Source organism: Tiliqua scincoides, chromosome 5 (assembly GCF_035046505.1).
Source record: "Tiliqua scincoides isolate rTilSci1 chromosome 5, rTilSci1.hap2, whole genome shotgun sequence".
Classification (NCBI taxonomy): Eukaryota; Metazoa; Chordata; class Lepidosauria; order Squamata; family Scincidae; genus Tiliqua; species Tiliqua scincoides.
Window position 1 is genome coordinate 91,992,048 of NC_089825.1, and position 27,330 is coordinate 92,019,377.

The following is a 27,330-nucleotide window of genomic DNA, read 5'->3' on the forward strand; positions in this document are numbered from 1 at the left end:
TTTGATAAGGCAATACCATTAGTGGATTAGATCCACAGGCTTTGAAAGGTTGCTGTGACCCCCCCTCCCCCTGTGAGGCTTTGTGATCCCACTGGGTTTGTGACCCACAGAATGAAGAACAGTGTTTTAGGAATCTTAGGCTGCAAGCCCGTGTACTTCTTCCTGCGAATAAGCCCCAGTGAACACAGTGGGACTTGCTTTTGAGTACATATGCATAGGATCGTTTTGTTAGGTGCTTCCCTTCCTTCTCCACAGAGGAACAAGAAAAGCCCTTTCCCCAGAGATGTAATGTCTTTGGTGTACATCTACCATCTCATAAATGCGGAGCTATCCCTCCCTTTGCTCCCTTGGGATTAAGTATCTTCTCCCCCCCCCCAATCTTCCAGCTCAAAACAGAGTAACTGGTAATACGGTTTTTATTCTAGATAACCTCTTATAGCAGGGGAAAAGCCCATCTCCCATTGGATTGAATCTGTCAGCTTTGCTACAGGCTCTTTAATCAATCCACAGCACGAAAAGTTGGAGGTAGGGGAATAGTTTTATTAATAATCCAGAGTGTTTAATCATGACATCACAGCTCTTGGTGGGCCCGCAGCATTTTCATTGTTTTTTCGTACTCTTTGGCACTGTCCATTGAATGCTGGAGACTCTCCAGGAACTCCTCCCATGACAGCTTGCCATCCTGGAGAGGAAAGGTGAACAGAGAGGAACTACAAGCCTGTAGGAGCAATACTTTGTGGAAGTCAGGAGGTTAGCTAGTGTTACAAGCACACCCATGTAAAGAAGCCCCTTTGGTCTTGTTTTAATGAAAAGCAGTTTTGGGGAACAGGTGATGCTAAGCTAGTGTCTTTTCTGAATCTCTCACCCCTCCCCCACCTTCTATACACATGGGTGCTGGCAAGAGTAAGAGTGCATCTCAGGCCCCCCCCCCTTCCCAAGGGAAGCAGTTTGAGGGGGAAATAAAATCTCACCCAACAGAAGTGTTGGGAGGTTCACCTAGTGGAGTGGGAATAAATGGCTGCCTGGAGATCCTTAGAAATAACAACAGTGTGAACCCATGGTAGCCCTTGCATTGAAGACAGCTGGGAAGGGGTGGACAGGGATGGCTTAAGTTGCCTTCTTCTCCTTTAACTCCCCTGGAGTGTAGACGCTTTTTATAGTGCAGCAAGCTTCACAGTGCTATGGGGAGATGGGAGTATAGAGGTGGGTTAAGACAACTGTAAAGTAAGGTTGGCAAAACTCTCAAGGATCCCAGGCATACCAACTACCCTAGCTCCTCAGAAAGCTTAAGCAGGCCTTTCATCAATAAATAAGAAAACTGATCCCTTCTTGCATATTTCCCCCACCCCTGTTTAAGGGAGGATCTGCTACCATATGTTTCCTCCCCCCACCTCCCACCCATTTGGATCACAGCTCATCATGCTCCTTTGTCAAGTCTTCGCCATAGTTGGTGGCCTGGCTTCCCACAAACATGTTCCAATTGTCCAAAATCTCTTGCTTGCTTATTTTGTTATCCTGTGATTTGGAAGGGGGGAGGGAAAGGGAAAAAATAGGAGGCAAGGAGAGAGAAGACAATTACAAACCCAATTACACCCCAGAGAGTTTATTCTGAACTCTTATTACTTTAACCTTGTTAGTCAATTACATTAATTGCAGTCATTTGAGTTACCTTCTCTGTGGCAAAGGAAGATGGGTAGGAAAATTTAGGGATGCCCCTGACTGTTAGGTGCCACCATCTCCACACAGCATCCAGAATAACAAGGCAACCTGTTTAAAACTCTCACACTGCTTTCCCCTTGTTAAAGAGGCCTAAAGGTTTAATTTTATGAGCTACAAATGGCTATTTTTGTTCTCAAAAGGGGGGAGGGGAATCTCATGATTGCCAAGTAGGCAGCTTTAAAGCCTTTCCTCTTTCCTCCTCTCACAAAAAAAGTACTGTAGGCAAAGGATTGAGATCAAAAACAATCATATCAAGCTTCTGTTTCAAGCAGGAAAGTTCTTAAATGTGATATACACCATCTGCATGATACTTTTCATTTATACAGTGTTTCTAAGTGTTCAGAATGAGTATTATCCTGACAACAACTTTTACAAGGCAACTCTAATCTCCTATTGCAGCTGAGGCTTAGGTGGGGGTGTTCCTCCTATGGTTACCCTAAAGGCAAATCTGAAGCAGGGATGCCCCTGATCAAAGCTCAGGTGTTTTTTTTGCTACACCAGCTCTCAACATAGTTCATTCTACCACCTCATTCTGCGGCATGTGGAAACCAGCTTAGTTTGTGCTCCTCCCAGCCCCTCAAAAGACTACAACCCCTGAATCAGTATCCAGTGGGAGCCATCGGACAATCTGCTTTCAACTCTTCCTGATGCAGGAAGAGTGGAATGAAAAGATTCCCCCCCCCCCCAAACAGAGTGTGTCCTAATATTAATTAGCTCATTTGATGGCAAATTGAAATGTTCCTTCTTGGGATGAAATCTCTTGTCATTGGGGAATGGAAAAGAACACCAAAGCTGGGAGCCAGTGTCTTTGATCTAGATTGCTTGACCTAGAAACTGGCTATGTTTGTAGGTGTGTGCCACTTATGGAGATGAGATGCTCAACAGGTAGGTTTCTCACCTATTCATTTAAAAATTGAGTCAAAACTATTTGGGAATAGGGGTTGACTTTTTGTCCCCCTCCCCCTCATTTTCGAGGTCCTAGCCCATTTGCACTGGCTTCTCGGAGACAGGGAGCATGTCCTATGGTTGCTTAGCAACTGCAGCCCAGTTTCTGTCTTTCTCAGATCCAGAAAAACAGCCTCTGGGTTGAGGCAGGGTGACGGAGACAAGCCGCAGCAGGGCTGGCTGGGCAATGGGTCAGTACTGATGAGGCACCACAGCTGCTTTTTTTGTACAGGTGCCACCCTTCACTGGAAACGTTGTTGGGGAAGGGTCTGTTCCAATCAGTGGAGCAGGCAGCCCTGGTCACTAATGATTTGGGCAAGGGGGACTCCAAACCCGAGAGTCCTGAAAGAGAAAGGATTAAACTCTCCAATTCTGGCTGAATTTTCATGCCAGAAGCCTTGGAATGTCTATTGTCTTCTCAACTCCAAATCACATTATCCTCACAACTCCTGCACATCCACCTTTCTCCAGTCTGAAACCTCACCATACCCAACTCTGCCCACAACTCACGCAATAGTTTTCTTCTCTCCCCACCACTACTATAATAACCACCCCTCCCCGGTTTACTTTCCAAGGTGTCAGTAGCAGATCCCCTCCTTGCCCATTACTTCCCTCACCTTATCTTTGTCTGACTCATGGATGAGGTGCTTTGACTCCACCTCAGCATGGTCATAGTCCGGTGGCAGGATCCAGTGCCCAATCTCCTCCCGGTCCATTTTCCCATCTTTATTGAGGTCCCGGAAATCCAAGAACTGTTGACGTTCAGTTTTCACCCACTCAGGTTCCGGCTCCCCTGATTCAGGGGAGTACATGTCACCTAAGCAGAAGACAGGAAGCATTATTTATTTATTTTTTGCATTTTTATACCGCCTTTCCTCCAGGGAGCTCAGGGTGGAGTACATGATTCCTCCCCTCGTTTTGTCCTCACAACAACCTGAGACTGAGAGATAGTGACTGGCCCAAAGTCACCCAGGAAACTTCATAGCTGAGCAGGGATTTGAACCTGGATCTTCCAGGTCCAACTCCCAAACCATTACACCATCCTGGCTCTTAGGATAATTCTCAAGATAATTTCATAATGAAATACTATGTTAGAAAGGGACTTTTCCCACCTCCCCTCATTTGGGAAGAGATTTCTCCATCTCCCCAAAGATTTTCCAAGTAACCAAGTTCATGCTTGATGGTGGTAGACAGTTTTCACCCCAACAAACCTTGCTATCCTGTGCTAAGTACATGGATGGAACTGTACATGGTTAGCAAACATACCAATGGTGAAAGCACCCACAGCTCTTCTTTCTTACCAAGGTATTCGTCCACTTCTACAAAGCCATCTCCGTTCTTGTCTATGTCTTCCATGGTTTCCTGGAACATTGAGGAAGTCAACTAGTAACAGAGCACCAAATCCCAATAAAAGACAAGGGTGGAAATATACACACCTTCCTACAGAGACTGGTGCAAATAAGACACTAGAATTTCATCAGGCTAAAAAAAAAAAAGTAAGTAGATCCCTGAACAAGAGGTGATCCCTGCTCATAGCAACAATGCATATCAAACATGTTGTATCAGTTCTGAAAACTGTGTGCACGGCAAGGAGAAACACCTCCACTTTTGAGCTCTAGTTACGCCAAGTACAAGCCATTGCTATACAAGAGCACTGTAAGAGGTTAATTTTTATATGGTTTAGCAGACCACCCGCTCCAAGCTGTGAGAGGAAGCTGTGCACTGACTCTGTGAACATGTGTAGCAGAATAAGGTGGTAGAGTGGACGCTACCACTTGAGACAGCAGGGGGTGGACACTGTATTTGAATGCTTCTCCACTCAAAAAGTTTGCTGAAGTACAAAAAAAGTAGCACATCAAGGAGAATATTTTCTTATTGCTTTAACTTGCAGAAAGTTGTTTTTTTTTTTACAGCAGGGGAATTCAACTGTGACACCTTTGCTATCTGAAGTGGTAGCATCCCTTCTACCTCCTTGTTTCACTGCATGTGTAGACCTGGCCAAACTTGTGCAGGTACCAAAATTCCAAAGTCTCCAGGGCATGGCAGCCATTTTGTGCCATCCATCTTGGTCAGTATCCATTCCATGTGCACTGCAACCCCAACTGCAGGCCTGGTTGTGGCTTTGGTATAAAGTGTTGTGTGACTATTAAGAAAAGGTTCACTAATCAGTTTGTTCGAATGCCGTTTCTATGAAGACATGGATGGAACTCCAAATGTGCCACATTAAACCAGAGATTGGAAATGGCCCCCTAATATAATTCACCCAAACCTTCCCATCTCCCAAGTATACAGCATCACCCATCTCACCGTCACCACCACGTCCTTCATGTAGTCAAACTCCTCTGGGTGGAGGAAGGCAGTGAACTCCTCCCTTGTCGCAATCATATCCCCATCCTTGTCGGCTGCCTTGAATCGGCGCTCATCCCGGGCCAGCATCTTTAGATAAGTGTCTTTGTTGTCCATATCACCAAATGCCTCTCCTAGAAAAGGAGAGAGGAGCACACATGAGGCCTACAATAGACTTGACCACACATTCAACATCCAGAGGCTTCCTTGAAGGAAGAGACATTTTAGGGTGTTTTATTAGCTACACAGCGTTGCTGACCACTTTCCATTCACAGGAAGGCACCATACAGGGAAATTTTCAAATCCTTTAAAAGAGAATTTTTTGTGTGTGATGAAAAGATATCCTCTTGCACCCAAGCTGCACGTCTGAGGTAAGGGATGGGGGGGGGGGTCCTTTTAGTGGGATATTCAATTAAATCGACTACCAGTAAATTCATGGCACATAATTAGCTTGTGGACTTCACTGCCACAAGATGTATTGATAGATATTCACCTAAAGCCATCTAAGTGGGATTAGACAAATTTATGCAGGATAAATCATTGGCTGTTGATGATGATACCTAATTGAAGTCTCCACATTCAGATGCAGCATATTTCTGCATACTGGAGGCTGGAGAACACATAGAGGAAGAGGACTAGAGCTTTCATGCCCTGTCTGTGGACTTTCCTGGGGCAACTTGCTGGTCACGGTTGAGAATAAGATGCTGGACTAGATATGCGAACATAGGAAAGATGCCCTACATTGAGCCAGAATATCTATCCATCTTGTTCAGGGTTGTCTGCAATTACTGGCGGGAATCCTTGCCAGCCCTATCTTGGAGATGCCATGGGACCTTCTGTATGCAAGAGATGCTCTAACACTGCCATGACCTCTGTCCAAAGCAGACCACCTTTGGTTTGATCTTGCAGGGATCTACAGGGCTCTTATCTTATTAATCCATGTGTTTCTAGGTAATTCTAACAGTTTCCCCATCTTGGCACACAAAAGATGACAGTGATGCTACTGCTTATATGCACAGTTAATTAACCCTTGATGAAAGAGTGTATCTTCGTCCCTTGAGCCAGCAGTAAGGAACTGGTGGTCCACAGGCTCAATGCAGCCATTGGTCCGCAAGCCCCCTGTGCCTTTTCAGACCCAGCCAAACTCCTCCAAGTTGGCTCCAAGAGGAGGCAAAACTGCCAGAAACATGGAGACCAATGTGTCCCACCCCCAGAGGTGAGGCAGCACGCCAATCCGCAGCTTTCAGCCTCAGCCAGCTACAACAAAGCTGGTTGCAACAAGTGAACAAGAGGAAGGAGATTAACTTGAACACTTGTCCCTGTGCCCACTGGCCACATCTTGCGGCAAGCTTACTGTGGTAAACAAGCCAGCAATTGGAGTTCATTTAGGGGCTGCCCCCCCCCCAGATAAACAAGCCTTAAAATCAAACCAAGCCTTGCTCCTCTAAAGTCACTGCTGGAGAAGCCAGATTGCCTGAATCCCAACCCCAGTCTCCAGAAAACCTATGAGCCGTAGCTTCCAATCCTATGCGTATACTGTATAGATTATATAATTATAATCTATAATTAAACAGATCCACTGCAGTAGCGATGGGAGAACCTAAGCCCTTCCACCCAGATATTCTCCCTCTCAATGTTCAGCTTTCATTGTTTTAAAAGGTATGTCTCTAGCTATTTTACTTGTGGAATTATAAGAAAAAGTATTGTGGGATTACCCTATCCAATTGCTCATTCAGAAGTCAACCTTTTCTCACTTTCCAGCATTCTGGGAAAAGATTGCAAAAGCATGAGGATAACCAACAAGTGTTAGGATCTTTTTAATTTTATAAAATAAAACTTTAATTATATTACAGGTGGAGCCTGTTTATCTGCAGATTCTTCATCCATGGATCTGGCTCAACACAAGTCCCCTGGACCTGTGTTGAGCCAGATTCGGCTCCATCTCAGCCCTCTGAGAAAGGGGCCAAAAATCACGGATTTAATTATCCACAATTTTTTGTATCAGCAAGGGGTCCAAGAATGGATCCCCCACAGATACCGAGGCCCCACCTGTATACAGGAATCATGTAGATTTTTGCAAAGGCTACCTCTATACCTCTATCTTGGTTCTGACCTATTGTAGGCCTCTTGAGGCCTACGATACTTCGGGCAACAGGACAGAGGCTGCGTTTATTTTTCAGCTTCTTGCATTAGAAGCACCAGAGCATGCTTGGGTCATGTTCTTTTTTCACATTCTAGTATGCTCGCCATACTAGCAATTTGAATTGTGAGCACAGAGCTAAAAAAGATGGCTGCCTCCATGCATTTATATCTAATGGCAGCAACATGGCAGCTTCCATACATTATGATTACCACATGCTAGCCTCTGTGCATTAGATTTCAGTGTCTCCTGCAAGACTGGATGCCATTTAATCATTTTTTAAATGACCTGCACTAGAGGCATGCTCGAGGCATGCTAGAAACGTCACTTCCTCCCACTTCTCATCTAAAAAATGAATGCAGCCAGACTAAACCCTTTCCCCCACAACAGAATCCTCTTCTCAGCAGCTTGTCTTCTGCTTTGGCTTACTAGACCCCCAGATGCAGGCATTTTCTGTATTCTCAGGCTTCTTGACAACCTCAAGGGATGTAGCTCAGTGGCAGAGCTCCTCTGCAGCAAGCAGAAAGTTTCAGGTTCAATTCCTGGCATCTTCAGTTGGGGCTAAGTCAAGCCCTTGTCTGAAATCTTCAAGATTTGCTATCAGACAGGGAAGACAATGCTGGGCTAATGGAGGAAGAGCTCCTCTGTAAGAGCAAAACTGCAAACGCCAGCATCTTCAAATCTCACCTTTGTCAAACTCTCTACTAGTGGAATCCAACCTGCTGGTAGTTGGTAGTAAGTCTCATTAAACTCAGTGGAGCCTACCTCTGCGTAGACATGCACAGGATTGTGCTATAGGTGGCTTTATGCAAGGCACTCCTGCTCAGCCTCAGCTGCAATATGATGACAATTATACTTACTTGTTTTACAGGGCAACATGAAGATAATACATGTGAAGCGCTTTGCACTTTGTAATTGTTAAGTATTATACTGTTGTTATATAGGGGGCCCTTGGTATCCACAGGGGATCCTTTCCAGGACATCCCCCTCCCCCCGTTGTATAACAAATTCCACAGATAATGAAATCGGGGAGGGGGGGAAGCTGGAAAACCAGAAAACCAGAAGTGCCTTTCAGAAGCCTCCTAGAGGCCTTCTGAGGAAGCCATGTGTGACCTCCCCGAGCCTCAAAAGGCCTCTTGGATGCAACTGGAAGACACTTCCTGCCGTGTCCAGGAGGCCCTCCAGCTGCAGGCGCAGCACCTGCATAGAATCAGATCCACAGATGCTGAGCCAGCAGATAAGGAGGGCCCACTGTATATGTCCTTGGCCACGCCCCACCCACCTCTTTACTAAACGCATTTATATCCCATCCTTCCATCTCATCGAAGGGACCATCAGAGTGGCATATCAGAATAAACATGTTAGAATACAACCAACCAACTATGAAAGACGATTCAAAATTCAATATATTCTGGGTTTCAACCCAGAGAACCAAGGACATGAACATTTACAAATCACCAGAACACCAGATAAACTTGCTTAAGTGCAGGCAGTGATTGAGTTAGGTGGACCTCTCAAAGGAAGGCGTTTCAGAGTCTAGGCATGGGCCAGCAAGAATGCTGCTTCCCAGCTCCTCCATCTGTTTGGGCTAGAGCTCCTCTTGATTTCTTATCATGAGAGTCCCTCCCTCCCTCTCACACATAGCTCCCCTTTCCCCACACCTTCATAGTAACCATAAGTGGCATTCTTGAACTCATCCCAGGAGACACGGCCATCGCTGTCTTTATCATAGTCTTTCCAGTTCTTGCCCACGTTCTCGTAGATGTAGCGGTTCTGAGTGTGCTTGATCCAATCCTTCAACTCAGGCTGAGTCACAAAGCCGTCCCCGTCGCGGTCAATTCGATCCACAATTTTCCTGCAAGGAGGACATGGTTGCAAAAATAGAGGCAGGAATCAGGGAAATGCCAACAAGATTCAGGTTATTGATTCCCAAAGATACAAAGGACTCACTGTTCTTAGGTGTATGAAGAACATCTGCCTACACAGTGGCCCATATGGAAATCATTCCATGTTATCTTCACAGCTGCCATGTGAGTTAGATTAGGTCAAGAGAGTAGTGCCCAAGTGTGTGGAACTATGTGGGTACCTAGCACAAGAGGGATTTGATCCGTATCTCCAAAGTCCATGCCCAGTAGATCCCAGTCACCTCCAAATTAGATGGCTGGAATGTGCTTTACATGGGGTTGTCTGTGAGGACGGTCTGAAAACTTCAATTCATCCAGAATGCAGCTGTCAGCTGCTATTTTTTTCCCTTTCAGAAGTTTGGGAAGAACTGTACTAGAGGCTGAGTTCCATTATTCTGGAGGGTTCCATTCCCAGAACTCAGTGAATGGCAAAAATCACACTATAGCAAATCAATTTAAAAAACAAAGTCCCTTTGCTCAGGTAATTTAAAAAACAGCCTCGCTGGCCTTTGTGATGTTAAGATGGAGTCATTAAAATGACAAGCCAACAATCAGTCTCTCTCCAGACCCTTAGAAAGGATTATCTTTCTTTCAAGTGTTCAGGGGGAAGGGAGGGTTGGACCTGTACTGAATTGTTTCATGCTGGACTTTATCCTGCTTTTATATTTCATACGTTCATATATTAACCTTCTGTTTATATGGTTGATTTTGCAAAACACCTTGTGTTACTTTGTAAAGAAGATGGGGTGTAAATTAATAAGTAATACAAGGAAATTAACCGTAGACTACACTAAAATCAATAGCAGTGGACACATCTCCTGCAAAGTCCTTTTGCCTACAGTTGCAAATCTTGCCCTGCTTGCATAGTTGCATGGGGGTGTTGGGCACAGTTTAGGGTATAATCATAGGTCACACAGGGCAAGGGGGGCAGGATGATAGGCTTGGCCATTGTCCTGGGCAAACGAAGCATTCATTCTAGAATATGCACCAGAATCTTCTGTAACACAGAGGGGGTTCAATGGTAGACATGCAGGGGCTCCTTGGCAGAGCAGCCAATGCGGAAGGAGTTGACTCAAAGAAGGAAGTTTAAAAACCACTGCTCTCTCCGCCACACCACACTGACTGGCTTTCACTCTACCGCGCACAATGCCTCCGTGCCCAGAGAGTTTTCTGCTCTAATGGGCAGAAAACCTGATGCCTTGAGGGAGGTAGTATGAAATGGCTGGGTGGTCTCATCTCTAAAATAAGATCCTGACCTCTCTGGAAGAAAATGAAATAAGTGTTTAGCGGAAGTGTTTGTTCTGCTACATATAACAGAGCTGTCTTCGCTTGATTTGCCAGTAATATTAGCACTGATGTATGGGAAACAAGTGTTGCTTCTTGCCAATGCAATGAGGTTTACGATGATCCAGTTGATAGAAGCTCTATACCAGTGATTTTCGACTTTCTTCATCAGTTTTTTAACGATATACTAACCTCCTTCCTGGACTCAATCCACCATCCCTTGGCCCCATCACTGCCCCATACTCCCCCTGCCCCGTTCCACCCCTTACTCCCTCCTGCCTTCCTCACCGCCTTACCTCTGTCATCGCTGTCTTCGTGCTGCTCCGGAGCACGCAGGAAGGTTCCGGCCTTCCAGCTGGTGCTCCAGCTTCACACAGCTTAGCGCACTGCTGGGGTGCCATTTACAACTGGCACTGTTTTAGAGCAGTCAACACCAGTGGAAGAGCTGCACCAACATTCCCCCTGCCCAGATGGTATTGGGCTGTTAGTTGTTGGCAACCTTCAGTCTCGAAAGACTATGGTATCGCGCTCTGAATGGTGGTTCTGGAACAGTGTCTAGTGTGGCTGAAAAGGCCGATTCAGGAGTGACAATCCCTTCCACACTGGGAGCAAGTGCAGTCTGTCACTGTTAGTGTATCACAGCTATAAGTGAGATGCTACTCATGATAAAAAGGAACGTGCTTATCTTTGTATTTTCTCCCACGTAGCTTCACTGGCCATCATTCATGTTTACTTCTCGGCCCTCTGGTGTCATCGAGGTTCCGGAATTTTTAAAAGCTGAAAATTCTATGGGATTCACCCTATTGTGGCCTCTGTCACAATGTGCCTCTACCATGTCACTCTCCATGTCTAGGCACTCTCCATGTCTAGCTGAGATTTCCAAGGAAGATGGCATGAAAATGGACAATAGTGTTCTAGTTTTAAACAAACCAGCCTAAGATCTGCCTATCCTGACCTAAGTCACTAAGCTTCCCTCCATGCAAATCAAGGCGATAGCTCCTAGTTACCTAATATTTACTTCCATACATTTACTTCCTAATACTTCCATAATATATACTTTCACACATACACTTAACACTTTTACATCATGTATGTTGTGAATGAGTCCTTCCCAATTCTTAGCCTGGAACATTAATTTACTAAGCAGAGACTGCAGAGTGTAACATTCATGAGAAGCCACTAAGGCCGCAGCGCATTGGTGTGTTGTGAATGGTCCACAGGTCTGCCACAGGAGTTTGGGGGAACGGTCATTTATTAGTAGGGCCATTGGGGGACGTGAGCCTCTCACCAGCAGCATGGTATGCCTTCTCAATTGTCCAAAAACTGATGGTGCACCGTGACAACTTTAGCACCTTGTCAGTGAGCCGTGAAATGATAAAGGTTGAAAATCACTGCATTAAGGGCTGTTTGCTTACTGCTAAGGACTAGGAAAAAATGAGGTAGGCATGAACATTAACATCTCGTTTAGAATCTATCTTTACACAGAACTCTTGATATAATTTTTTAGGGCAAGTTTCTAGCCCTCATGATTGCAGGTAAGAATAGCAAAATGACGTGGATAAAAGAGTAGGTCAAATAAGTTTCTAGTGGGCAGAAGCCCACATACCTCTGTTCTTTCTTTCATATTATTTAACACTACTGATTCCCTAGTATGATTTTTCTAAAATACGGATGTTATGAGAACATTTCACCAGGACTCCTCTTCCCATTCTTTCCTTCTTTCTTTTTTCAATATCCAGGTTGCTGAAGAGTTCTGGGGAACATGGAGGCTGGCTTATGATTTTATGTGCACAATCCAGAGGGTACCCTTGGCCAGAGCAAGTCCTTTGTGCTGGCTGAAAAGTGTCGCAACAGTGCCATAGGGCACTTTTGCGCTGACTCTGGAGGAAGGAGGCTGGTCCACTCCCCTTTGGGCCGGCATGGAGGTAATCCTGTGCCAGCCGAATCAGGCCAGCGTGGGGGCCTGGGGGCCATGCAGGAAGGAAGCATTTTGGGGTGGGGAGAGGGCAGGCGGTGGGTGGGTTAGTGAGGAGGGAGTGGGGTCAGGATCCAGCACTTGTGCCGGATCCTAACACCTGTCCCAGGCAACCCAGAGCATAAGAACATAAGAACAGCCCCACTGGATCTGGCCATAGGCCCATCTAGTCCAGCTTCCTGTATCTCACAGCGGCCCACCAAATGCCTCAGGGAGCACACCAGATAACAAGAGACCTCATCCTGGTGCCCTCCCTTGCATCTGGCATTCTTACATAGCCCATTTCTAAAATCAGGAGGTTGTGCATACACCTCATGGCTTGTACCCCGTAATGGATTTTTCCTCCAGAAACTTGTCCAATCCTCTTTTAATGGTGTCCAGGCTAGACGCCATCACCACATCCTGTGGCAAGGAGTTCCACAGACCAACCACACGCTGAATAAAGAAATATTTTCTTTTGTCTGTTCTAACTCTCCCAGATTTGTGCCATCTCTTGAGGTGGCTAAGATCTGTGTAGGCCCAGTGGAGCTACTGTGGTTTTACCCGGGGTAACAGGAAGGAATTCCCCTTGCCCCAGACTGAGCCGCAACTGGCCCCAACCCTGCACTGGAGGCGGGATAGACCTGCCAACCTGCCTGGTCCAGGGCAGGTTAGGTTTGGGCTATAGGTCTTTTTGTAATGGTATTACCAGAATGTGGCTTTTTTCTTACGGACCAACACAGCTGCCTACAAAGTTTATGCCTCTAATGTATCTCCCATACAAACACATACACCCTTCACCATGAATGCAGTGCCTTTTAAAACATTAGATAGCTGACGATGAGAAAGTCAACTTTATGCAGATAAACAGAACTGATACTGATTACAAAATTTAGGGTACAATAGTTTCGACTTTCTAAAGAAGATGCTTTGGATGGCCCCGTGTGTGAATGGTGAGTTGGCTGAAGCTGGAAGGGAAAGCTATGATGGAAACTCTGGATGGCAACTGAGAAGAGTCTGGTTACTCACAGCAACTCTGCATTACACCCCACAGAACCCTGAACCCCCAGAACAGGGCGACCCATATTCAAGAAAAACTGTCAAGAAAAACTGGATTTTGCTATTTATATCAATTAATGGTAATTATGAAAATTAACACACTGCTTTATTTTCAAAATTGATTCCAGTTCTGAAACTCAAGGGGGGAAGGCACAGTGCAATGCAAATCACTGAACTCCACCTCTGGACCATCTGAAGTTATACTCGTTCCCTCTCCGATTTCTGAGAACTGGTATACATAGCAGCTACAAGACTGAATTTACAAATCAGGAGGTCCCCAGTTTGAATCTCACCTCTGCCATGAACTCACTAGGTCTCCTTTGACAAACCACCTGACCTCAGTCCTCCCCCTTTTGTAATATGGTGGTAACAAAATTTGTCTACTTTACTATGTAGGATTACAACAAGATAATACATGCAGAGTGATTTAAACGCTCAAATGCTCTTATCTAAATGTGAAAATGCATTATCATCTCAGCAAGTACAGCTCAAATGCCTAAGAGCTTGAAGTTTCCCTTTTAGCATTTTTGCAAAATTTTGCACCCGATTCCACACTTGTGTTACAAAATGGCAGCAGGCACAACATTGGATAACCCTTACCCGAGCCGCTCTTTGCTTTCTTCTGGAGTCAGCTGGTCAAACGTCTTGGACTCCTCTTTGCCCAAGAAGGCCTCATGATCGTACTGGAAGTCCTCGCTGTCATCATGGGGATGGTCACTGAGGTCTTGACCATGATGGACACGATCCTTTTTGTCAGGAGGTGGCTTGGCCAGGACCCAAGTGAGGCTGAGGGTCAAGAGGCAGCAGGTACAGAAAATCTTCGGCCAAACCATTGTACACCACCTTGGGGAAAAAAAGAAAGGAGCACGGTCAGCAAAGAAAGGAACACACCTAAGGCTACAAGCTGGCTTTCTTTGCTCCAACTAATTCACAGACCCTCAGCTCTTCCCAAGGAATGGGCTTAACTGACAGGGAAATTTGAACCAGCCTCCTGGCTTATTTTCATCTTCAGGACGAAAAGGGGAGAGGCTGTTTCTCAGTGATGCAACACTTACTTCACATGCAGACAGTCCCAGATTCAATCTCTGGCAGCTCCAGGTAGACCCCTGCCTGAAATCTTGGAGAGATACTGCCAGGTAGTAAATGATACTGAGCTAGAGGACCAATAGTTTGATTCACTAAGGGTAGGTTCCATGTGGCCCTACATCTCTTCCCCACTTCTGTATGAAACTCTAGATGTGGATTCTAGTTTGGATTCTGCTCCCTCCACCCTTAACTCAATACATAGCCCCTCTCTCATTTGCAAGGAACAATGCCTGCTTCTCCCAACAAGGTTTTATCCCACTGCACCTCTTTTTATGTCACAGAGAAGATGCCTGACTTGTGCCCCAAGATCCCTCTCCCAAATCACAGAACTTGGCCTCTGGATTTCCAACCACTTTGTCTGCCTAGATAGATGTTTTGTTTAACTGATTCTTAGAACACAAAAGGAACAGACTTGCTGGAATAGACTCAAGGTTTAGTCCAGTATCCCACAGGTGGCAAGTAGATGCTTCTAGGAAGCCCCACAAGATGAAAATGAAGGTCATAGCTCCCCCCCCCCACATTTTTAGCCACTAGTATGCAGTGGCTTGTGACCCTCAACAGGGAGGTTCCAAAGGGTCACCATGGTTAATAAGCATTGATAGACTATGAGAATGCTTCAGGATTCTCTCTTACTCACCTAGCCTGATGCCACTGTACACACACACAGAGACACATAGGGCCCAATCCTTTCCAACTGTCCAGCACCGGTACAGCCGTAGTGCAGCCCCAAGGTAACAAATGTTCCCATACCTTGAGGAGGCCTCTGGGACTGCCTCCCACCACAGGATGCAGCACACACCCCATTGGCATGGTTGCACCGGCACAAGAAAATTGGATAGGATTAGGCCCTTACTTGACACCCTTCTTTAAGAACCCCACAGTCCCAGCTCCTCATCTGCCCTTCAAAACAATGTTAGTCCACAATCACTAGACCTCAGACCTAAGCTCCAAAGGACCCTTAAGGAGAGCTTGGAGAAGAATGGTGGAAAAGGGGAAACACAGCATGGTAACAGCAAGGTTCCAAAACAAGGACTTCACCTGGAGTTCTGAGGGCAAACCACACAAACATAAGAAGTTCTGTAATCCCAGCAGCGGAGAACTAGGCCAGTTCCCAAATGTGCTGCCCAAAATACAGAACATTCAATTCCTGGAGGAAGCTCAATTAAAGCTGTCCCCACTCCTTGCAGAACAAAAGCCACCGAGGATCAAAGTGACAGCTAAATCAGAACATAGCATTACTTCCTGGGCTGCAGTACAAAGAGAACCCATCCCCATGCCAAATGACTTGGACCACCCCAATGAGCAACAACTGGGCCTGAACCAAACAGGCCTTCCTGGTCATAAAAACTGAACAGGCTAACTTGCTGCAGTTAAATGTGCAAAATTAAAACAGACTCCCGCAAAATCCAGAGCCAGTCACCCTCGAATGGAAGCAAAATCTTAAGTATGTTAAGCTAGGGAAGAGAAACCACAAAAGAAGGTTTGTGTGTGCAGACATCGCATCCCAGGCCCGAGATTAAAGTATTTTCAAACTGGCTTCTATTATTCTTCACACCAAAAAGGGATTAAAGAAAGCATACCTAATCCAAGGACAAAGGGGAAGTGGGGGGGGGGGGAGACAAAAAAAGAAGTTGACATCCTACATCAGAGAATCAGCTACAGTGGAGAACTAGGGCACATGGCATTCAGATCTGATCTAGTTCTCCACTGAGGAAAAGCTCTGGTCCTCCCAACTAAGCAAAATGCCTGCTGTCCTCTCCAACAACCCATCCTCCACATTCCTCCCCAGGAGTGCTTTACTGGGGCTTTACTGGGGCTTACTCCCAGGATAGTGGGTGTAGGATTGGGCTAATCCTACACCCACTATCCTGGGAGTAAGCCCCATTGAACACCATGGGCCTTACTTCTGAGTAGGCACGCGCAGGCTCATGCTATTTTAGTGTCCTCCTTTCCTTTGCTATCCCTTTATTTCCCCACACTGGCTTTTGGAAATCCCTCGTGCCGCTTCTTCCCTTTGTGAAGCACAACGATGCACGCCCCCCATCCCAGGCTTTAGACCCCGATCCCCCCCAGCGTCGCGTGTGAATGCAACCTCAGCAAGGATACCTTCCTCCCCCCCCCCCAACCCTTTCAGTTCTCTGCAGGCCTTCCACACCCCCACTGAAAGCAAGAGCACCATCCCCAGCCTGCAAGCTTGCATCTCTCCAACCCCAGTCCTCCCCCTCCTCTCTCCAGCATGCTGCCCCATCCAAACTAGGCTGCTCACGTCCAGCGCGGCCTCTCCAAAGGCAATCGCTCGCTCCTCCTCCGTGCTCCGGAATCAATGCAACCCCCTCCATCTCCAACTCAGCACCTCGTCCTTCCCCTTCTTCCAGTGCCAGCCATTAAATGACTGCCAATAATCCCCCCTGCCTCTCAACAGCCCCCCATCCACACCCCCTGAGACTCTCATGCAAAGCCCCCTCCCCAGATCCCACCGATTCCAGACCCCCAAGGAGCTTACCTCTGCTCCCTCCCAGAAGCAGCTGCAACTCGCGCGACGCCCCCAATACAAGTGCCGTCCCGGCTCATCCTCAGCCCTCTCCTGTGTCACCCCAGGCCACGCCCCTCATCCCTGCAGAGACCAATCAGAGGCCGCTGCCAGGCGAGGGGCGTGGCCGAGAGGCTCTAGGGCGCCACGTTGACACAAAGTTTCATTCTCTTCCCCCAAAGTTTTTCCCTCCAGCGCCTAAGAAGGCAAAGGCAGGGCGGGCTTTGGGTCCCTCTGCTCCAGGCCCCCCTTTGCTCACCGACCAACTAGAGCACAGACAGACAACCTACCCCCCTCCTCCCAGATGGAGTTTCTACCCCAATGATCGCCTGCCACCCTTCATTGGCACTCGTGCCTGGCTGTATAGGCGGTAAAAATAAAGAAACCGACGTGGCTTTGTGGGAAAAGCAGGGAGTGGGCTCCTGGGGCCTGATCCTATATGCAGTTCCTATAGGCAACCCATTGACATCCCACTGAAATGAGTTTTGATGGGGTGGCCCACGCACCAGGCATCCATAGCCTTCAGCGCTAGCTTTGAACAATTCCATCTGTACTTCTCCAAGCAAGGAGGATTGGATTTCAGTGGATTTCGGTGCAAGACTAGTCCTCTGGGGGGCTTGGAGTCCATAAGAACATAAGAACAGCCCCACTGGATCAGGCCGTAGGCCCATCTACTCCAGCTTCCTGTATCTCACATCAGCCCACGAAATGTCCCAGGGAGCATACCAGATAACAAGAGACCTGCATCCTGGTGCCCTCCCTTGCATCTGACATAGCCCATTTCTAAAATCAGAAGGTTGCACATACACATCGTGGCCTGAATTGTTCCACTGGGGCAAAGACTGCCAGGAGGGGAGAGAAGGAGAAGTTGAGGCTGCCTCAGTTCTTTAATAAGAAGCAGGACGCAGAAAATGTGGGAGACTTTGGATGACACATTTAGTTGTGGTCCACGCTTTATAGGAGTGGGGTTCACACAGCCTCAGTGGCCAGTTGTCCCCCATTGTTTTCCTTGCACTCAAAGTCATCACATTAATTAATGCAGAAAAATCTGACTTTTTAAAAACTAGTGGCACAGCAGTGCAATGACCGAAGATATAAACCAGGTTTATCAAACATTAGGCCCGTGGGCCAAATGCGTTCTCCCCGGAAGCAATTTATGTGCCCCCCATTATAATTGGGCTATCCCAGCATGATAATTGGGCTCTCTCATATCTTGAAAATATGAACAAGATCTGCACATTTTCTCTTCTATCATTTGCAGTGAATGGGTTTATGTGAGAACAAAGTGCTCATTTCTGGCCATCATCTACTTAATGATGTCACTTTCTGCTGAATGACATCACTTCCAACCCTCAGCAGGCACCATGAATGCTAATTTTGACCCTCTGTGAAATGAGTTTGGCATCCCTAATATAAACTGCTGCTAGTGCAACTGTTTCACTAAGCAGCACATGCCCAAATGGAACAAACCACAACAGAAACAGGAAGGGTAAAAAACGGGGGGAGGTCAATCTGTTCCCCAAAACATATCTATATCATGTTGTTTGGAAAGAATGTTGCATGTGGTTGAGAACGGGGAAAGGGTGATTGGCTGGTGCTACGACTGGAAGTGCCCACTTTGAGTCACATCTGATACTCCTGGTTGGAACCAAAAAATAAGAGATTGGAACCAAACTTCATAAATGCTGCTTCCAGCATGGGCCTGGGGAGGTAGGAATAGGATGTAATGGTGTACAAAACATAGGGGACAAAGGACCACAAGCTCCAAAATACCTTGAGCTTTTGTTAGGGCTGGCCCATTCATAAGGCTGACTGAAGCAGTTGCCTCAAGTAGCAGATTGGCAGGGGGCCCCCACCCACGCACCCACCCACCCACTTTGCCTCCGTTGGTGCTCCTCCCACTTCCTGGATTGGAAAAAGAAGAGGGTTCTAGCCCACCACTCTCCTCCACACTTCCTTTTCCATTCCTTTAGTCCTCTTCCTTCTTCAGACTAGGGAATGGGAGTAGCAGAAAATGGCACATCACCCAGAAAAGGGGTCAGCATTTGGCATGTCTCTTCAGGTGCCAAAAGATCTGGGGCTGCCCCTGGCTTGCTGGAGTGAAGAGAGGAATGAAGTTTCACCAGATTACCACCTACATATTGAAGATGAAAACCAGAAGAGGTTGTGAAGTTTTTTGGCTGAGACTGAAAATATAAATAGCAAATCTTTCAGTCAAAAGAGACTGAAAATATAAATAGCAAATCCTCCCCCCCAAAACACAGAAGATATTAATGGAATTTACCCAAGGTTAGAACCATAATATGCTCCCTGAGGTGACTGCCTCTACCTGCCTAACAGTCAGGGTTGCACCTGAGAATCAGACAGAGAGACCCACCGAACCATGAAAAATGGAGGAGTTGAAATAACCAAGTCTGGGTCCAGGATTTACCTTGCAGACTGACAGGCAAGCTAGCAGGAGGGTCTACCAAAGCAAGACTTCAGTGTTATCAAGTTCTCTCTATCCCAATAGTTTAGCCAGGCTAAAAGGAAGAGGAATGCTAGCTATGTCCATGGTGGGACTTGTCTTTTCTCTTCCTTGCCAAGGTGGAGCAGGCAGTTGTGGTGGGAACATGGAGGTGGAGGGCTCCAAGGGTATATGGAGGCCTGTGTGTTTTCATGCGACCCTAAAACTCATGTGGCTGGAGCATGCTGCCAAGAGAAGAAAAAGCAGACTGGGCTTCCTTCCAATTGCTCAATGACCTGATGCAGAAGTCCAGGGTGACATTTGGCATGAGGCAGCAGTAGGTGGGAAGGCTTTTCCACCCCAATAACACCAGCTTGTTGCACGAAAGCAAGAGGAAACTGAAATGGAAGGCAAGAAGAACACCACCTCTATGGATGGGGCTACCAAAGGGAGCCCAACAAAGTGATCCTGTGGGCTTAAGCAGGCCAGAAGGAAACAGCAACCTGTCAGAACCTAGGAAAAGTGAAAGGGAGGGACACTGACAGCCCAATCCTATGCTGCCAGCGCTGGTGCTCCAGCACCAGCGCTGGTGCTGGGTGTTGTAATAAGTGCTGTAAGGTACTCCGGCACCAGTGGGGAGCCCTCTATGCTGGCAGAGAGGCTAGTTTCATTCGGTACTGGGCCTCAGCACTGGAAGGACACAAGCCAGATACGCCAAGTAGTAAGTTTCCCCACCAGGTGGTGCGGATGCCTCTCAGAATGGAGGGAAGGTGGGGGGAAGGCAGGGAGGGAGCAAAACCGGGGGGGGGGGAGTGAGGGATGGATGGCGGATTGGGCCCAGGGGGGCGGGGAATATTTTTAAAATATTGTTGCACATTCCCTTTATTCCTTAAATGCTTTCCAATAACTGTGTGAGACCCTCTGTAGCGGTGCTACTCAGTGGTGGTAGGGGGTCTGTTGGTTTGCACTGAATTTCCACAAAAGAAACAATAGTAATAAAATGGCACAAATATGGTACAGGTCCACAGCACATTGGGAGAAAAACTTGCTGGTTGGCCACAACAGATAGTTTAAGAAGCACTGATCTAAAGCAGGGGTCTCTAAACTTTTAGGCCAGAGGGTCACAACAAATATCTGGCATGGAGTCGAGGGCCAGAAAAATAAATACATTTTAAATATATAATTTAAATAAATACATTAGAAAGTCTCAGAAAGCCAAGGCCTTCAGACAACCCCAAAACATCTGGTTTTTCAGGAAAACCACAAAGTGATGTTTTTAGGCCTTTAGGCAGCATTCTGAGGGGAGGCGCATGGCCTCTCTGGCCCTCAGAACACCCTCCAGATGCAACTAGAGCCAGGGCCTCTGAGAGGAATTTTATCAGGGGGCACAAAGTTTCTACTGGGCCTCTTTGCAAAGAGGGAGAGGTGGAACAGAGTGGGGGAGGGTGGTGACGGGCAAGCAGAATAGGGGCAGGGAGGGGCGAAACAGGGTAGGGGGAGGGTAGAGACAGCTGGAAAAGTCTTTCGAGCCCAGGTCTACCAACCCATGTGGCATCAGTAGTGTCCCCAGCATCTGGTGCAGGCAACAAGTCTGAGTATATAAGAACCCAGGAAATATCTGGGCCCCCTCCGTTGGCTTCAGGGCCCCCCTTTGGACCCTGGGCCCAGGTACAAATTATCTCCTAGGCCCTGACTGGAGCACAGCTCTGGTCACGTTCAGTTGAGCGAGCCAGAGGCTTGCAGGAGACCAGAGGCTTGCCGTGGGTCAGATAGAGGCTTGTTGCAGGCCCCATCTGAACCCCAGGCCGGGGTTTGGAGACCCCTGATCTAAACTATTAGGCAATTACAATTCCTGTCTATTGCAGGGAAGTATAACTCAAGCTCCTCTCACCAGTTTGAGATTCTTCCATCTCTGCAGCATGTGAAAGAAACTGGTTTGTATTTGGAAACACATATCAAGATTTATTGATAGCCTTCAACACTGTGTTCAGTTCAACTAGAGGGAGATTTTAAGTCATGTCCCCGTCCCCCCCAATTTATAATCAGTTTGACAGAATGATTGCTCATTGCGTACATGGTGTGACCATTCATATACAATTGTTTCTGATAAACAGGTGTTGCAGGTGTCTGCATTGTTTCTGGCTCATCCTAGCACTATCCAATATGAAGAGAACCTGTTTTTAAGTCCAGATAATTTTTTTTAAAAATCTTTTGTTTACAACAAAATCGATCACTTCTATTTTCAGTTATTTTTTCCCTATTTTTACAGCTGGCTAAAACTGGCTAAAACTAAGAAGTTTAGGTCCCTTTGCAGCGGTTTGCTTCTCTGACTCTAATACTAGCTATATTTGTAATTATTGTGCCAATAAAGCAGAGACATTGTTTTAAATTTCATAAATATATCAAACATAACAATTTTATACACTAAGTACACATAATGCATTTTGTGTTCTTAAGGCTACAATCCTATAGTTTCATTTAACACAGAAGGACCTACTTCTTAGTAATGCCTAGGATTGCCTGTAAATTAGGAAATCAATGCGGATTTTTTAAAAAATTGCATACATTTATTTCTCATAATTTCCCATTTTTTCCTCCATGGCTTCAACATTTCTGAAAATTTTATATCTCTATGGAAGTATGCTTAAGATGTCAAAACACCTGGATTTTACCTGTTGCTTTCAGACAATGCACACACACACACACACACACACACACACACACACACACACACACACACACAGAGTCCCTATACTACTGCCATCTGGTCTGGTCCTGCCGGGCAGGAGGTCTGGTCTAGAGGGTAGAGCCTCAGTTAGCCCAAAGATAACATCAGAAGGTCGCCAGTTTGAGGACGCCAGTTCAAGGACACCGGCAGCTCTCTGAACGGCTGAGAATGTCAAGACCTTGAAGCAGCTGACAAAGACCAGCTGAGTGATTCCACCTGCTCTTGGTGTGAGCAAGAAGCGTCTTGGCTGCTCTCCATGTGGGAGATGGAGCTGCTTGTCAGCCTGTGTGGGAGAACTGGAGGCCAGAAGTGAGACCAAACCAAGAAGATCCATTCTGAAATGTTGTTGGTTCTTGAAAGAGAGAACCTTTATGATTGTAAAAATCCCCTTGAGGGATTTAGAAATGCCTGTGTATGTAAACCGCCTTGAATAAAGTCAGAGGAGTAATCCAATGACCAGAAAGGCGGTATATAAATATCTAGTTGTTGTTGTTGTTGTTGTTGTTGTTGTTGTCGTCATCATCATCATCATCATCATCATCTTCTTCTTCTCTCTTCTGTTTTAGTATGAATAATATGTTTTGGAAAGTCATATCAGTTTGACCAAAGAGGTGTGTAGCCATTTTGCTGTAACTGTCAAAAACACACTTGCACTTCCATCAGCTCTTCCCCATGTATTGGCTTCTATTGGCTTCTGTCCCATATACATTGGTGCAGATCTATTCACACTTTTTGGGGACACGCATCTGGACATACAGAAGATGATGGTGTTGTGGAGGAGGTGGAAAACTTCAAAGTTCTCCTTTCCACCCCGTTAGGCTATTTTGGACATTTGTTGGTAGAAATGGGTCAGAGAAAGGAGACTGGAAAAAGATTTTGTTTTGCTTCTGATTCAAAGCACCTCTTAGAAATGTTATTGATTTATCAGGTTAGGAGGGATGGGGCGGGGAGAGGAAAAATGCACCGCATTTCAGTCAGAGGCATCCTTGGCTGATATTTCAACAGCCACATGTTCCCTTCCAAACAGCTGTTTGCAGAACAAATAATTTAGCAACACCCTTTGAGGTACACAGTGTGCATTTCTGCAAATATGTGTATAGAGCAGATGATAGGTGCCAACACATCCCGAGCAGTAAGTTAGCATCCTTAAAGCATGATTCTTAATTTTCTAAACTGGATATGAGGTTAGGGTTTTAGAAGCCATGAGTAGCTCAAGTTATTGCTTGTCTTCTACACCCCACTCCAGCATGTCTTGAGCTGTTCTGCTCCTATTCCTTCCACTGCGCCCAGTCAGTGGCAGAAACAACAAAAAAACTTGTAGCTCCTTAAAGACTAACCAGTTTATTTTAGCACTCGATGAAGTGGATTCTGGCCTGCAAAAGCTTATGGCAGAATTATTTAACCTTTATGCCATAAGACCCTTTAGTTGTTTGTCCTGCTTCAAACTCACACAGCTACGCCTCTGGGATGGCTAGTGGCATATCTCTCAACTATGCCATATACAAGTAGTGCCAGTTGTTCCCACAAGGTGTCAGCTTAGCACCACCTTTGCTTCCCCCCCCCTTCTGTTTGCTGAGTTTGTCATGTAAAAGCAGAGATTTGTCTGTGTAAAATCAGATGAGATTTATTTTTACTGGAGCAGATTTATACAGCTCGTTAGCTACCCCTCTGGAAGTATGTACCTATAGTCCAGCTTCCCTCTGCAGCCATCAAAAAATACAGCCTAGTTCCTTTAGGGGTCTTGGCTTCTAGACCTTCTTGTATTCTCCCCCCCCCCCTTCAGCCCTGCAGGCAGCAGTTCTCCTCCCAAAGCAATCTGTCTCTGACAGTAGTCATCTAGATGCTTGTGGGGACACTCACAAGCTGGGCATGATAGCTATCCCCTGTGGTTAATTTTTTTATCTTCTGGTCACAATTTGACTGAGAACAATGTATATTTTCAGAGGGTGACTCTGTATCTGAGATGCAAGTTCTGTCCCCTTTATTCTGGCCAATAATCTGGCTTTGGGGTTACTCTCCCCATTCCAGATTCATTGGGACTCACAGCAGCTTGGGATGCACAAAGAGTGGATGCATTCTGAGCCATGGGTTAATTCAGAGGTTGTTGGCCCAGAGGGTGGTTATCCTCAATCAACAGCTCCTTAAAAGGACAAGCCACTCCAAAGTACAGTATTTACCTTTCTTGAATCATCCACAGGTCAGGGAGCTCTGCACCCTGGAGATAACCACCAGACTACTGGCTTCCTCTCTTTGCTTTGTATGCAAGATATCTCTGGTGCAATCTCTAGCAACTCTGGGCAGGCATGGGAGAGACCTGTCTGTCTGTGACCCTGAAGAGCTGCTGCCAGTCAGTGTGCTGTAATACTGACTGAGATGGCCCAATAGGCAGACTCAGTAAAAGTCTGCTTTGTAGGCCAGCACTTATTCATAAGAGAGGCCACTGCAGATCATTGTCCCACCTAGTCCAGTACGGTCTGTTCCAGCTGAGAGTGGCTTTCCAAGATATCAGCACAGCAGAGGTCTTTTCCAGCTCTGCCACCCAGGGCCACTAAGAGCTGGCATTGGGCCCAGGGCAAGATGTCTGGGGGCCTCCTTTCTAAATGCATTGGGGTAATAGAAGTGCATTGGAAGTGGATTAAAGCTGTAGATATTAAGGCTGTAGACACAGCTCTGGATATTTAGGTACCCAGATTTATTTTGTAATAAATTTTGATTTATATGGTATAGTTTGTTTTGTCATAGCCCAAATCTTTTGGAAGCCCAAGCCCTGGGGATTTTGCCGCCCCCCCCCCCGCTTCCCTCTCTTTAGACCTGCTACCACCTGAGATGCCAGGGATTGAATTATGCATGTAAACTGTGTACTTGACCGCCCCTTCTTGCTCAGGACAAAGGTAAAGAGCAAAGGCAGTCATGGCATTGTCCCCCTCCCTGCCTCTATTTGATTTCCCTTCAACCCCAATTTCTGATTCCCCCTCCCCCACTCCAGCATACCTTTCCACTCATCTCTTGACTTCTTCTCTTAAATGTCTTTATCACTCCCACCTTGCTGCCAGCCCCTTCCTCCCCATCTGGTTCTCCAGTCCGGTTCCATCCCTGTGGAGAGTGGGGACACCATCTGGCATGTTCCTGCCAAGCTTTCCTAAGGGATGGAACACCAGCTGACAGCATCCGCTCCAGGCAGGAAAGATATACTTCCCTTCTCCCTGATGCGCTCCTGCCTTCAGCTGCATTTTTCTGGGTCGGCCCCAGGCGGGACAAGCTATGGCCCACAGGGCAGGCGTGGCATTTTTGGGCCATGGAGGTGCCTGGGGAGCACCAGTCTGCCTGTGTTTGTGTATGTGATGGAGGAGAAGAAACTAGGTTGTCTGGAACACAAGTTAGACAAAGCCAGAACATTTGTGGGGAGCTACTTAGTGGGGATGAGACGGAGGAGGCCTCAGTGTGCAGAGGCAGAGTAAGATACCTGAAAAATGTTGGTCAAGGCCACTCAAGGCGGTATACATGCTTCCTTCCCTCCTTTTATCCTCACAACAACCCTGTGAGGTAGGTTAGGCTGAGAGACAGTGACTGGCTCAAGGTCACCCAGAAAGCTTCATGGCTGAGTGGGGATTTGAAGCTGGATTTTCCAGGTCTAAGTGCAACACCACTAATAGCACTGAAGTATGGGGACAGATTATGGAAGGAGTTTGCTTACATCTGAGTGGCAGTGGCAGAGAAGGGGAAGGAAACAAAGCTGAGAACCACCTGAGTTAAGAGGGAGGCTTGACTGAAGGTGGGTTTTGGGGGGTTGTGGGGATGGCAGAATAGGGGCTTATTTTTAGGGAAACCATTGGGTAGGGAGGTGATTGTCAAGTTAGAGGGGCATAGAATAGCTGTGGGGAGAACCTCCTGATGGGTGCTGAGGAGAGAAGAGCGTTTTCCAATCTCTTTGATTGGATATGCCTGGAACCCCCCCCCCCAGGACCCTGAGAGGCAGTGGGGGGGAGGGAAGAGACCGCTCGCTCCGCCGCGCTGGATCGCCCTCGCCCAGCCCCTGCCTCACATCGAAGTGACACGTGCCGGGGATCTGGGTTTGGGGGAAGGCTTGAGCCGCGTGACAGCAAGCAATGGGTGCCACCTCGCGTTGGCCTCTGCTTGGAGGCTTGCCTGACGTGGGGAGATGTGAGGGGGCAGGGGGGAGATATTTCCAGCTGTATTTGCTACTGAACTCTCAGTGAAGCTTGTTTGGCCCTTCTCTTCCTGCTTGTGGCCCTTGTTCATCCAAATTCTCTCTCTCTCTCTCTCTCTCTCTCTCATGCATACGCAAACACTCACTTAGAGGTCTAATCAGACTCCCATTTTCATGCAACTAAAACACACTGCATCTGGGCCTATGAAATACTGGTTGCTGTTGAAATTCCTTTTCTGTCTGGCCTCAAGGGATGTGGCAAAGAATCTTATTCTACCCTACCCCCTTAAAACTGCTATTTCTGGGGCAGCCTTGAGAAGCATTTGGCAGAGTTTGGGGGGGGGGGGAGACAGAACTTAAATGGAACCACCTTAAAGTTGCAATTAACGAAATCAGGGCCCTGTCACTGGCGGGAGATAATCGAAAGTGATGGGGCTGAGGGGGGTGGGTGTGTGGGCAAAGGAGGGCAGGGAAGGACATGGCACTGAGGCAGGGGGGGTGAGGGGGGCTCTCTATGCCGTGTGGGGACGGGCTGGACTTTAGGATGGTGAATTTTGTTGATCAAGGTGTGGGTGTTGATCAGGCAGCAGTGGAAGTGGTTCTAATCCATAACTGGGTGAGCAAAGAAAATATATGGGCCTTGGGGGGTCCAGGCACTGGCAGATTTGGAGGTTGATGGTGTTTGTTTTCTGGAGGGGAGGGATACAGTAGTGAGGGACGATATGCTCTTTACCTCCTCAACAATCCATCCCCTCCAGGCATCGCCCACCCCTTTGCCATGCCGCCACCCTCCCCAGATTGTGTGTCGCCGGGCAGATAGATTGGGCCTGACAGTCCCTGACTCCCCCCAGGCCCCCTTCACACATGAGTCAATCTGCTTTGCATTTTTAATTGACGGCATGTCTCAGCAACAGAAATTTGTACTTAGCTCCCCCCCTCCCCTGGCCACGTGGACAGACCTCCCACTCTCTGCAAAGCGGCTCCCAGTGAAGCTCTCACCACTGGGCCCCTTTGCATTTCA

General features: G+C 47.0%; 1 protein-coding gene across 1 annotated transcript; it reads right to left on the reverse strand.

The window, feature by feature from the left end:
- Positions 1 to 519: 519 nt before the first annotated feature.
- Positions 520 to 17,020, reverse strand: RCN3 (reticulocalbin 3). The gene is made up of 7 exons (XM_066627810.1): positions 16,941 to 17,020; positions 13,952 to 14,194; positions 8,812 to 9,005; positions 4,972 to 5,144; positions 3,966 to 4,026; positions 3,282 to 3,481; positions 520 to 1,515 (listed from the first exon to the last, which is right to left on the reverse strand). The coding sequence occupies exons 1-7, from the start codon at positions 17,006 to 17,008 to the stop codon at positions 1,408 to 1,410; spliced, it is 1,047 nt and encodes a 348-aa protein (XP_066483907.1). The 5' UTR covers positions 17,009 to 17,020; the 3' UTR covers positions 520 to 1,407.
- Positions 17,021 to 27,330: the final 10,310 nt, after the last annotated feature.

Excerpts from the sequence above, each read along its gene's own strand:
- RCN3 (XM_066627810.1), bottom strand. The coding sequence starts at position 17,008 with ATGAGCCGGGACGGCACTTGTATTGGGGGCGTCGCGCGAGTTGCAGCT. Across the intron at positions 9,006-13,951 it reads GAAAGCAAAGAGCGGCTCGG|GAAAATTGTGGATCGAATTG; the intron begins GTAAGGGTTATC and ends TCCTCCTTGCAG. Across the intron at positions 4,027-4,971 it reads TGAAGGACGTGGTGGTGACG|GAAACCATGGAAGACATAGA; the intron begins GTGAGATGGGTG and ends TCAATGTTCCAG.